This window comes from Ranitomeya imitator, chromosome 1 (assembly GCF_032444005.1).
Source record: "Ranitomeya imitator isolate aRanImi1 chromosome 1, aRanImi1.pri, whole genome shotgun sequence".
In the NCBI taxonomy this organism is placed as follows: domain Eukaryota; kingdom Metazoa; phylum Chordata; class Amphibia; order Anura; family Dendrobatidae; genus Ranitomeya; species Ranitomeya imitator.
In genome coordinates, this window is record NC_091282.1 from 333,383,827 (window position 1) to 333,396,706 (window position 12,880).

Sequence of the window (12,880 nt, forward strand, 5' to 3'; positions counted from 1 at the left end):
GAAGGGTTAATAAACTTTTTGAATGTGGTTTTGAGCACCTTGAGGGGTGCAGTTTTTAGAATGGTGTCACTTTTGGGCATTTTCTGTCATATAGACCCCTCAAAGTCACTTCAAGTGTGAGGTGGTCCGTAAAAGAAATGGTTTTGCAAATTTTGTTGCAAAAATGAGAAATTGCTGGTCAACTTTTAACCCTTATAACTCCCTAACAAAAAAAATTATGTTTCCAAAATTGTGCTGATGTAAAGCAGACATGTGGGAAATGTTGTTTATTAACTATATTGCGTGATATAACTCTCTAATTTAAGGGCATAAAAACTAAAAGTTTGAAAATTGCTAATATTTCATAATTTCTGACAAATGTTTGTTTTTTTCACAAATAAATGCAAGTCATATCGAAGAAGTTTTACCACTTTCATGAAGTACAATATGTCACGAGAAAACAGTGTCAGAATCACCAGGATCCGTTGAAGCGTTTCAGAGTTATGACCTCATAAAGGGACAGTGGTCAGAATTGTAAAAATTGGCCCTGTCACTTAGGTGAAAACAGGCTTTGGGGTGAAGGGGTTAAAGTGGTTGTCCATTATTTACAATAAAAAAATGTAAACAAATAGGCCTATTGTGTCCCCTTTGGTCTCCCATGGTGTCAGGTGACAGCTGCAGCCAATCAGTTAATTGCAGCGGCCACAGTCCATCTGAGGAGAAAGAGCCTGGAAACGTTCTGCCAGCTCTACTGGCACGAGAACACTGCAGCTAATCAATGGCCCCTTATTGGCCCTAGTGGTCACCTGATGTCAGGGAGACTGGCCATTGGACAGCAGTAGTAGCAGTATGGAGGAATGGCAGTGGTCCAGTAGATGAGCATGTTTAATTTTTTAATCTCAGTACTGCCCTGGGCCCATTTTTAGAAAAAGTGTTTTAGAAGTTGGCAGACGTTGGGAGATGTTGGCAGTGACGGATGTCAGTGATTGGCTGCAGCACTGACGGTGCGACGTCACAATAATTGGAGCAGTGGCAGAGTCACAGCGCTGGGCACAGGGAGGATGAGTAATGGCTGATGGTATTTTTACCAAAGCATGAGGGTTTTCTTTTAGAAAGAGATGAGTTTTTTGCTGATGTCCAGCAGCGGTCACGTTCTGTACATTTTTCAAGTGACCGATGCAGCCAGTCACTGGCCTCAGCGGTGATCCCGCCACGTGACCTGGCTGAGACCAGTGATTGGAGGATGACATGAGGCAATGGATAGCGCTGACAATGCCAGAGCTGAATTCGAATCTTTGTGTTTTCCTTATAAACCCCTTGAATTATTATCCCTGGCGCCTTCCCGCCCCCCGTGAGGTGACACGGTGCAGGGGACACTACAGTGACACCGGGGACACAGTCCTGTGCTGCGCCGGCGGGGGGAGGGGAGGGGGCGCGCTCCCGCACAGGCCTCCAGGACGCGCGTGAAGTGGATGGGGCGTGTCCAGGACGTGTGGGCGGGGCTAGTCGTCAGACAGGCAGTCCGGGCTTGTGGTGTCGCTCTGCCCTACACCCGGCTTTGTGTCCCGGGCCCGCAGCGTCGGTGCGAGCCTCTCCACAGGGCGGAATCCCGGGCCCTCGGCTCCCCGCCATGTCCAAGCGGCTGAAGAGCCTGGAGGTGTGCGCAGACTGCAGCGTGCAGGGTAAGCGGGCGGCTGTCATCTGCTGGCTGAGGGGCACCATGGTGGGCACCGCTGCTGCCATCAGGCCAGGACATGATGTCTTTCTGGGCCGGGGTGCGGAGCCTCCATGTTGTATGGGCGCTGGTGACACTGTGTCCTGGCAGTGATGCCGCACTTACCCTGGCACTGCCCCATAGACATGCCAGGGTGCAGAAATAAACTTCCAGCCTGTGCACGGTCCTGGCACCGTGCCCTCTACCATAGTGCCATGTACTGGTGGGCGCTTGTGCCAGTCCTGGACTCTTCTCATCAGTTCACTTGCTAGTGGGCACATGCCCTATAAATACGGAATTGGCATAAAGGGGCACGGAGTGCGGCAGCCCCTGACCTAGTGACTAGTAGGGGGGTCTGTGCCGGACCCTCACCGATGACCGCTGCTGAAAGTGGCACTGATCGCGGAGTGTTGGGTCCATGACGTAATAATGCCCCCGGCCTCCATCTGCGTACGATGGCGCTGACAGTGGCACCCACCCATCCCCAGGTCTTCTTGACATCTACAGCACATATATGATTAGCTGTGGGCAGCCCACCCTGCCTGGGGTACCACATATGTCATGGACACAAAACTGGGTCCAAATATTAGAAACTCCGTAAAATAATAAAGGGAATCCCCATTATCTGTGAACTCGTGAGCTGTCAGTCAGCTATACAGCTCAGTGACAATCAGTATGGCGACTGCTATAGCTCCTGCCCAGTTGTCACCCATTCTCCCCGGACTCCCAAACACCAAATCTGAAATGATGGGCACAGGGGACATATATTTACCATTCCGGGCTTTGGGGCACAACAGCTTCTTGCGCATTCATCGGGTGGGGTGCGTACATGGGGCTGTGCTCAGAAATGAGTGCTTATTGGCCGTTTGAATGGCCCGTGAAGGGAATCTGTCACAAGCTTTTTAGCCACCTAATCTGAGAGCAGCATGGTGTATAGACAGAGACCCTGATTCCAGCAATATGTCACTTGCTGGGTTGCTTGCTATAGTTTTGACAACCACTGTTTTATCACAGGAGATGATCACTTGAGGAGTAATATATGAGCTCTGTATAACCTCGCCCTCATCACTGACTGGAAGCTTTCTGCCTATGCACAGTGCACACGGAAGGCTGCCAATCAGTGGTATGGGAGGGTTATACAGCGCTCAGCATTCAGAGAACTGCTAGATCTACAGTAGACAAAGCAGTGACATCTCTAGAATCAGGGTCTCTGGCTCTGCATTATGCAGCTCTCAGATGGGGTAGCAAACACCTGGTGACAGGTTCCCATTAAAGGGTTGTTCCCATGGTTAGAAAATATCACCTATCCTCGGGGTAGGCGGTAACTTGCTGAAAGCTGAGGTCTGGATGGAATGGTGACCAGATATGTGGTCCTCCACTCCATTCATTCTCTATGCAACTGCTGGAGATGGACAGAAATGCCCAGTGCACCCCCCTGCGGTCTCATGTAATGAATGTCCGGCTTGGCACGGCCCTGTTCTCGGGATGTGTCAGGGTCCATTTGGTTTTACCCCATTGATTTGTAAGGTATCATGTGTCCTAAGGAGAGGCAATAACTTTTAAAGATGGGAATAGCCCTTAGCTAGTGTAACCTTGCTTATTTTTCTTATTTGGGAAGGTTTCCTTTTCTATTTAACACATTAGACGCTACAGTCTATATCTGTGACATGTAGGTAGTTACAGCTGGCTGGGGCCCTGCTCTGATATATCTCTCAAAGGTGGGCACGCCATTGGTGCTACCATACAGGGCTCCAAGAGATAAAGGGGCGCTCTTCTACTTCTGAAGCAAGTGGCATAGTGCATTATAATGAGCCCATATATTGTTCTTCCACAGGGACCCTCTTCTTTGTCCACAAGTGTGTGTGTTTATGGAAGTATAAAAAGTATAATAATTGGGAGGATAAATAGTGTATAGATTTTGTCTGTCATAGCTGCCTATACAAGATTGGTAAGAACAGGGCCTAGTAAACCTTGCCTGTCCTGTATTGTGATCTCGGCCACACATGGACCTGGAAGTGCGGTGTCCAGGAGATGTATCCCCTACAGCATTGTGTACCCCCCGCTCCCCGCAGAGAGGATACATGTAAACGGCTGCTCGGTGAGCGCCAGAAATCTTGGTGAGGTAGCGACATCCTGCCTTCCTGTTGCTCTGCACTGTCTTCTCTTCATGTTTTCACAGTAGTTGCCCTTTTTAGGTCTGCTTTTCACTCTGAATGCAGCAGAAGGGAATCCTCGTGTCCTCCTGTAGAGAGCAGGGTAAATAGCGCCTCTGTTTCGCAGTATTTTGCATGTGTGCAGTTTCAGATTTAAGTGGCATATACAGCCCGTGGTTGGTCAAGACAGGAAGAAGATTGCAGAAGTCTCTACACTTGACACGTTGCTGCTCACATTTCAATCTGTTGCTCTATAAGCTGTGTTCACCTATAATACTGTTATACACTTACGTTTTGGGCAATTTGTTGTATTTGCCCACTATCAGAAATGCCATATACATCATAAGCAATTTGCATTTTTTTCCCCCCAAATTTAAAAAATTTCTGCAGTATGCTTGTTCTTCTGAGCACATTATTTTTTTTTACTGCTCTCAATCATCTTATCCTTTGTGACTGATTCTTCTTTAGTTCTGTATTTTGCTGGTGTCCTTATCACTACTGGTAGGACGAGGTGACACTTGCTGCCCTTTTAGGTTGCACAGGTAGTCAAGATCCTCCAGGATGAAGACATTATGCAGACAGTCCCTGGATCGCCAAGACCTCATTGTCCGTCCTTCATGTTCCTCAGACCTGAGTCCAGTTGAGCATCTCTGGGTCACAGAAGGTCTAGCAGATCACTGATTGATCCCCTGATTATTGACATCTGGGAGGATAGTCCCCATTTCCTATAACATCATCCACCGCCTCGTGCCCAAATGTTGTGCGGCCATGCTCACTACTGAGTTGCAGTGATAACGCTCATGCACATCGATCCACCTGTGATTTCAATTTCCGACATTAATTTTCAGGTGATGTAGAATCCAGTTCTCAATAAATTAATGATTTTGGTTTTCATACACCACTAATGTTATTTTGTTCTCACTAAATGACTACATTTTCAGCTTGAATCTTTTATTCATTAATCTTTAAACTTTTCAGTTCTTACACTGAGCCTGATAATAGACTGATACTACCTGTTCTGTAGAGATTGCATCTCACTGATCAGCTCATTATTGGTAGGTAACACTTCTCTAAGGGATCCACCAGTCACAATAGGCGATGATCACGGTTCCCCTCCCTTCTTGGCAACTACTGAAGAGCATCCTAGAAAAAGGCTGCCATAGTTGTGTGTAGAGTTGAGCACATTTTTCAAAATTCCCTTCCGATTATGATCGTCGGCGACTGTTAATTTTGCAATATTTGCCAAATTTCATTGGCGTCAATGGGAGTAGAAATGACCGAATATGTTCGGAACCGATCATCAAACATAAATTCGACAGGAATAGAGTAACAATATAGCAAATTCAAATTCGGCGACCTATTCCGAATCTATTCGCTCAACTCTAGTTGTATGGAAAAAATACAATAAGAAAAACTATTTGCAGCATATTAGAAAAAAATGTTTATTAGTATTTCTTTTTAATGATCTAAACAGTTTGGCGAGAATTTTAATGTAAAAGATCAGATATTGTTGTCCTGATGCCAGATACCACTGGATACTTTTTAGAGTTTTGATAGGGCAGAGTTGTCTTGGTGGCGTGAGATGCCCCAACATAATAGACAGCAGGGGATTTTAATATTATAGCTTATGAGTGTATGTGACATTTTTTGTATTTTCTGTTCACGACCTGGAAATTCCTACTACTTATATCCAGCCACGCCACAAAATACAGGTTTGACAGGCAGTAAAGGGAGTCTATCAACCCAAACTGCCAATATAAACTAAGCACATAGGGCCCGATTCGTCATTTGCATTTTGAAGTCTTTTTTTTTTTCTTGTGATATTCGCTTTTGTGCCATAATTTTCAAAGTAGTGCACACGGTTTCATGCATTTGGCGCAAAATAAGAAAAAATGCTCGTTTGTCTGAAACCGGTCTTTGTGACTCTTTAGTACAAAAAAAAAAATGCAAATCCATTTGAACGGTCCCCAAAATATGCCAAATTAAAATTGCTGGAGTACAATGCACCCAATTCTTTAGAAGGCGCACGCAGCTTAATGAATTCAGCTCATGTTCTCCGCGGCGTGTGCCATCCGTGAACGCTTTTTTAAATGTAAAGTTTTGTTTTTATAAATATACAGGACAGAAAGGCATAAAGTAAAGAAACAGTCAGGGGCCACTGTGACGACAAAAGTCCAAAACAGACAACACATCCAACAGTGAAATAAGTTGGAGAATAACGCAGCCAAAAATGAGTTAAATAATTGAACAGGGCGAACTGTATGTCACCTGAAGGCCGAAAATAGTTACTGAATGTCCCAGAAGAGGCAATGAAGAGAGGTTGGGCCCTCTGCAATCAGATATGTACAATCCATTTAAATTTTTAGAAGTCAGTTTGCACGTATCTTGGTGTGTGCTCTTATAAATGATACTAGATGGTGACCAGATTCTAACACATCGGGTATTCTAGAATATTCATGTCCACGTAGTATATTGCCCAGCCACGTAGCATATTGCCCAGCCACGTAGTATATTGCCCAGCCACGTAGTATATTGCCCAGCCACGTAGTATATTGCCTAGCCACATAGTATATTGCCTAGTGACGTAGTATACAGCACAGAGCCACATAGTATATTGCCCAGCCACATAGTATATTGCCCAGCCAGGTAATATATTGCATAGCCACATAGTATATTGCCCAGTGACGTAGTATACAGCGCAGAGCCACATAGTATATTGCCCAGTGACGTAGTATACAGCGCAGAGCCATGTAGTATATTGCCCAGTGACGTAGTATATAGCGCAGAGCCACGTAGTATACAGCAGACACGTAGTATATTGCCCAGCCACGTAGTATACAGCCCAGAGCCACGTAGTATACAGCCCAGAGCCACGTAGTATACAGCCCAGAGCCACGTAGTATACAGCCCAGAGCCACGTAGTATACTGGCCAGTCACGTAGTATGCACCATATCCCTGTAAAAAAAAAAAAGAATTAAAATAAAAAAATAGTTACATACTCACCTTCCAGATCGAAGCGGCCGGTTACCGATGATTGTCGCGCGCTCCGGTCTGAAGAGTGCATTGCGGTCTCGCGAGATGATGACATAGCGGTCTCGCGAGACCGCACGTCATCATCTTGCAAGATCGCAATGCATGGAGCGGTCACCAGGGCGTCGCGAGGAGCATCGGTAACCGGTCGCTTCGATCCGGGGGCCAACAGAGGGTGAGTATGTAACTATTTTTTAATTTTTTAAATTATTTTTAACATTAGATATTTTTACTATTCTTGCTGCATAGGCAGCATCAATAGTAAAAAGTTGGTCACACAGGGTTAATAGCAGCGTTAACCGAGTGCGTTTCACCGCGGTCAACGCTGCCATTAACCCTGTGTGACCGCTGACCGGAGGGGAGTATGCGGGCGCCGGGCAGTGACTGCGGGGAGGAAGGAGAGGCCATTTTCTTCTGGACTGTGCCCGTCGCTAATTGGTCGTGGCGGTTTTGCCGCGACCAATCAGCGACGTGGATTTCCATGACAGACAGAGGCCGCGACCAATGAATATCCGTGACAGACGGTAGGACAGACAGAAAGACGGAAGTGACCCTTAGATAATTATATAGTAGATGATATGTGCATGATATTCTGTTGTGATTATTGTAATTTCCTCTAAACTAAATATATTAACTCGGTGTGACTAGTTAGGGGATTTGGTTATTCCCGCTGTACTACAGAACGCCACTGACTGTCTGTCTGCAGTCTCCAACATCATGTCTGCTCGCTATCTGAAACTCATCCTCTCCAAAACTGAACTTCATCTGCTCCCGCCTTCGACTAACCTCCCTAAATCTGACATTTCCCTCTCCGTGGGTGGCACCATAATAACACCCCGGCAGCAGGCCCGCTGTCTGGGTGTTATGTTTAACTCCGATCTCTCCTTCACATCCCATATACAATCTCTTGCCCGCTCGTGTTACTTACACCTAAAGAACATCTCTAGAATCCGTCCTTTTCTCACCATGGAGACAACAAAAACCCTCACTGTCGCCCTGATCCACTCCCGCCTGGACTACTGTAACGCTCTATTAATTGGCCTCCCCCTCACTCGACTTCCCCTCTCCAGTCTATCCTTAATGCAGCAGCCAGGGTCGTCCATCTGGCTAGTCATTACTCAGATGCATCCGCTCTTCGCCAGTCGTTACACTGGCTACCCATTCATTACAGGATACAATTCAAAGTACTTGTTCTCACCCACAAAGCTCTCCACAATGCGGCACCCCCTTACATCTCCTCCCTTATTTCGGTCTATCGGCCTAGCCGACCGCTGCGCTCTGCAAATGACTTTCAACCAACCTCTGCACTAATCCGTACCTATCACTCCCAATTATAAGACTCCTCCCATGCTGCACCAACCCTCTGGAATGCTCTACCCCAAGATATTAGGACCATCCACAATTTGCATAGTTTTAGGCGCTCGCTCAAAACACATTTGTTCAGAGCGGCCTATCACATTCAGTAATCAAAGTCACGTTATGTTTGTGTGTTTAGCCCATTCACTATCTTCATCTATCCCACACCCCCTAAAGATGGCTGGACCATGATTGTAAATACATCATTGTAAATACACACCTGTACTTTGTATCTCCCCACCTCATTGTAGATTGTAAGCTCTCACGAGCAGGGTCGTTTTATTTCGCTTTAATTATTGTATTGTTAGCGTTGTTACTTATGACTGTTGTGTTTGAAACTGTTAAACTGTAAAGCGCTGCGGAATATGTTGGCGCTATATAAATAAAGATTATTATTATTATTTGGTTGTGTTATACTTATAGGAAGCAAAATTATGTAAAATCCATTGTATTGCCCTTTGCTGTCTGAAACTGCAGATATCTGAATCCTCATAGTGTGCACTTTACAGACTGTCGAGATTCACCCAAAACTTTCACTTCTAGCAGCCAGTCTCATGACCATAAGATTTGTATACTTTTTCTGACTAAATACTCATTCGCTTCTCCCGATAGAAAATTAAAAGATGGAAAAGTTGCTACTCATCAAATATCACAAGGTACCGTCACACTCAGCAACTTTGCAACGAGAGCAACAACGATCCGTGACGTTGCAGCGATCTGGACAGCGATCTCGTTGTGTTTGACACGCAGCAGCGATCTGGATCCCGCTGTGATATCGCTGGTCGTAGCTAGAAGGCCAGAACTTTATTTGGTCGTTAGGTCGGCGTATATCGTCATGTTTGACATCAAAAGCAACGATGCCAGCAATGTTTTACATTGAGCTAACAACCAGTGAGAACGATAAGTGAGTCGCCATTACGTCACTGGATCGCTCCTGCATCGTTCTGGAGTTGCTGTGTTTGACGTCTCTACAGCGACCTAAACAGCGACGCTCCAGCGATCTAGTTTAGGTCGGCTCGTTGTCTATATCGCTGCAGCGTCGCTGAGTGTGACGGTACCTTTAGTCTTTTGACCTCCACGCTTGAGCTGGAAATAGATGGGAGATCTGACAGTGTGCACAGCGCACCTTGGTCAGAATTTAGCAACCCACGGTCACATAGCCTGACTGTAGAAATTTATGTTGGGCCCTGAAAACCCCTTTAAAAGCTCAATGCTTCCTTTTAAAGCAATTTTGATACAAATATCTAGGGAATCGGTAATCTAGCAAGGCCTTTTTGAAATTGTGGAAGAAAATTGAATTGGTTAATGTTTGGGATAGCAGGAGAAGTTCCCTTCAGTTTGCTTTTGAGTTTATGAACAAGATTTTAAGCCATTCTTCAGTTTGGATTGTAGTTGTAAAATACATTAATTTTGTTATTAGTAGTCTGTAGTCCGTTAAATTAATGCAAAGGAAAAGTAATTTGGTCACTAGTATAATAAAAAAGTAAATTATACAATAATTACAGTAAAAATATCCAAAACTTAATTGAATACACCAGTGGGAATGTGGTAGCGAAATAGGAGACGGGCACACACACAATGTTAAAATAATACACCAATTAAAAATGACTAATAAAAACATACCGTAAATGTAACACAAGGTAATTGTGTAAAACACCTGGTATAGATGTGTAAATATCTCTAATTGCATTTACTGCAATGTAATATATAATTATACACCAACATTATATGTCGTAAGTGATGGCTCAGAAGATACTAGCTTGAAGATGTGGTCCACTGTAATACATATTGTGCACATCGATTTAAACTTTTCCAATAAGTCTTTTTGCAAATACATTCTGTTGTCATGTGATCCCTGACTGTAGCCACTGCTGACATCTAGTGATGTCACATCAACTTTCGGACTCTAGAAGTTGACCTTGCATCAGCGAGGCGGGACCCAATCTCATGCACCCCCCCTCTGATTGACTGGGATGTGGGCAGTGTTTCACTGCACGTCACAGCCCAGTATCCAGCATGTTCTGTACAAGCTTTCCCTGTCTCCCCTGCTTTCATTAGCAGAGCCCCGCAAGCACGTGCTCGATACTGTGCTGTGACGTGCGGTGTATCGAGCGCGTGCTTGCGGGGCTCTGCCAATGAAAGCAGAGGAGAGGGGGAAAGCTTTGCCCACATCCCAGTCAATCAGGAGGAGAGGCCACAGTCTGCATGAGAATGGGTCACGCCTCGGTGATGCAAGATCATCTTCTTGAGTGGAAGTTGACGTGACATCACCGTATGGCGGCTGCTGTAGCCGGGGTCACATGATCAGGACTGACCTAGCAGCGATGGCTCTGCTCAGAGGCAAATAAGGTTATTTGCAAGACTTATTTGGAAGGCTTAAATCAATGTGCACAATATACGCTGCTCAAACACTAAACACTAAAATCCCACATCCTAGATATCACTGAATGAAATATTTCAGTTGCAAATCTTTATTCATTACATAGTGGAATTTGTTGAGAACTATAAAACACAAAAATGATCAATGTAAATCAAAATCAATATCCCACGGAGGTCTGGATTTGGAATGATACTCAAAATCAAAGTGGAAAATCAAATTACAGGCTGATCCGACATCAGTGGAAATGCCTCAAGACAAGGAAATGATGCTCAGTAGTGTGTGTTGCCTCCATGTGCCTCTATGACCTCCCTACAACACCTGGGCATGCTCCTGATGAGGCGACAGATGGTCTCCTGAGGGATTTCCTCCCAGACCTGGACTAAAGCATCCAGCAACTCCTAGACAGTCTGTGGTGCTACGTGACGTTGGTGGATGGTGCGAGACATGATGTCCCAGATGTGCTAAATCGGATTCAGGTCTGGGGAACGGGCGGGCCAGTCCATAGCTTCAATACCTTCATCTTGCAGGAACTGCTGACACAATCCAGCCACATGAGCTCTGGCATTAGGAGGAACCCAGGGCCAACTGCACCAGCATATGGTTTCACAAAGGGTCTGAGGATCTCATCTCAGTACCTAATGGCAGTCAGGCTACCTCTGGCGAGCACATGGAGGGCTGTGCGGCCCTCCAAAGAAATGCCACCCGACACCATTACTGACCCACTGCCAAATTGGTCATGCTGAAGGATGTTGCAGGCAGCAGATCGTTCTCCACGGCGTCTCCAGACTCTGTCATGTGCTCAGTGTGAACCTGCTTTCATCTGTAAAGAGCACAGGGTGCCAGTGGCGAATTTGCCAATCCTGGTGTTCGGTGGCAAATTCCAATCGTCCTGCAAGGTGTTGGGCTGTGAGCACAGCCCTTATCTGTGGACGTCGGGCACTCAGACCATCCTCATGGAGTCGGTTTCTAACCGTTTGTGCAGACACATGCACATTTGTGGATTGCTTGAGGTCATTTTGCAGGGCTTTGGCAGTGCTCCTCCTGTTCCTCGTTGCACAAAGGCTGAGGTAGCCGTCTTGCTGCTGGGTTGTTGCCCTCCTACGGCCCCCTCCACATCTGGTGTACTGGCCTGTCTCCTGGTAGCGCCTCTAGACACTACGCTGACAGACACAGCAAACCACCTTGCCACAGCTCGCATTGATGTGCCATGCTGGATGAGCTGCACTACCTGAGCCACTTGTGTGGGTTGTAGAGTCTGTCTCATGCTATCATGAGTGTGAAAGCACAACCAACATTCAAAACTGACCAAAACCAGCCAGAAAGCATTGGTTCTGAGATGTGGTCTGTGGTCCCCACCTGCAGAACCACTCCTTTATTGAGGGTGTCTTGATAATTGCTAATAATTTCCATCTGTTGTTTATTCCATTTGCACATCAGCATGTGTAATTGATTGTCAATCAGTGTTGCTTCCTAAGTGGACAGTGTGATTTCACAGAAGTTTGATTTACTTGGAGTTATATTCTGTTGTTTTAAGTGTTCCCTTTTTTTTTGAGCAGTGTACATTGTAGAGGACCACATCTTTAAGTGAGGACAATGAAGTTGGATAAGTAGTGAACTCCCGTGTAGTACCCTACAATCCAACATGCATACAAAAGAATCAATGTGTATCATTTAAAAGTCCAGAGATAGAGCTAGTAATACCACAATGTTGAAAAAGTGAGGACAATGTAATTGGAAAAATAGTCAACTCACACATACTATGGCTTTATTATGCAAATTGTCTCTTCAGAGAGGAAGAGGACTAGAACTCTAGTGCCACCTATTGGAAGTAGCAATCCTAACAGTCAATGTCGACCCTTTAACGAGCCTTGTCACATGACTTAGGATAATAGCCAAACCAGAATCTCAATTTGCAGACACTGTGTTTCGGGGTACTGCCCCTCGTCAGTGCAAAGTGGAGATCTGGTTTGGCTGAATTAGGATTGCTACTTCCAATAGGTGGCACTAGAGTTCTAGTCCTCTTCCTCTCTGAAGGACGCAATGCAGTCTTGAGAGCGGTGCGCGCAAGGAGCGTCGGTAAATGCTTCCTGGATCCGGGGGCTCCGGAAGATGAGTATATAACAATTTTTTATTTTAATTCTTTTTTTTTTTTTTAACAGGGATATGATGCCCACATTACTATGTACTGCGCGGGCTGTGCAATGTACTGCGCGGGCTGTGCAATGTACTGCGCAGGCTGTGCAATGTACTGCGCGGGCTGTGCAGTG

The 12,880-nt window shown here is 45.6% G+C and overlaps 1 protein-coding gene across 5 annotated transcripts in view; it reads left to right on the forward strand.

Moving 5' to 3' along the window:
* The first annotated feature begins 1,470 nt into the window (after positions 1-1,470).
* Positions 1,471-12,880, forward strand: part of GIT2 (GIT ArfGAP 2) — a 103,172-nt gene continuing 91,762 nt past the window's right edge. For 3 of the 5 annotated variants that reach the window (XM_069759283.1, XM_069759267.1, XM_069759304.1), the window contains exon 1: positions 1,492-1,661. In XM_069759283.1, coding sequence (XP_069615384.1) covers positions 1,610-1,661 — 52 coding nt within the window. In that variant the 5' untranslated portion in view covers positions 1,492-1,609. Of the gene's footprint in view, positions 1,662-12,880 lie in introns of all 5 variants that reach the window. The other 2 variants (XM_069759275.1, XM_069759293.1) reach the window with 2 other exon arrangements.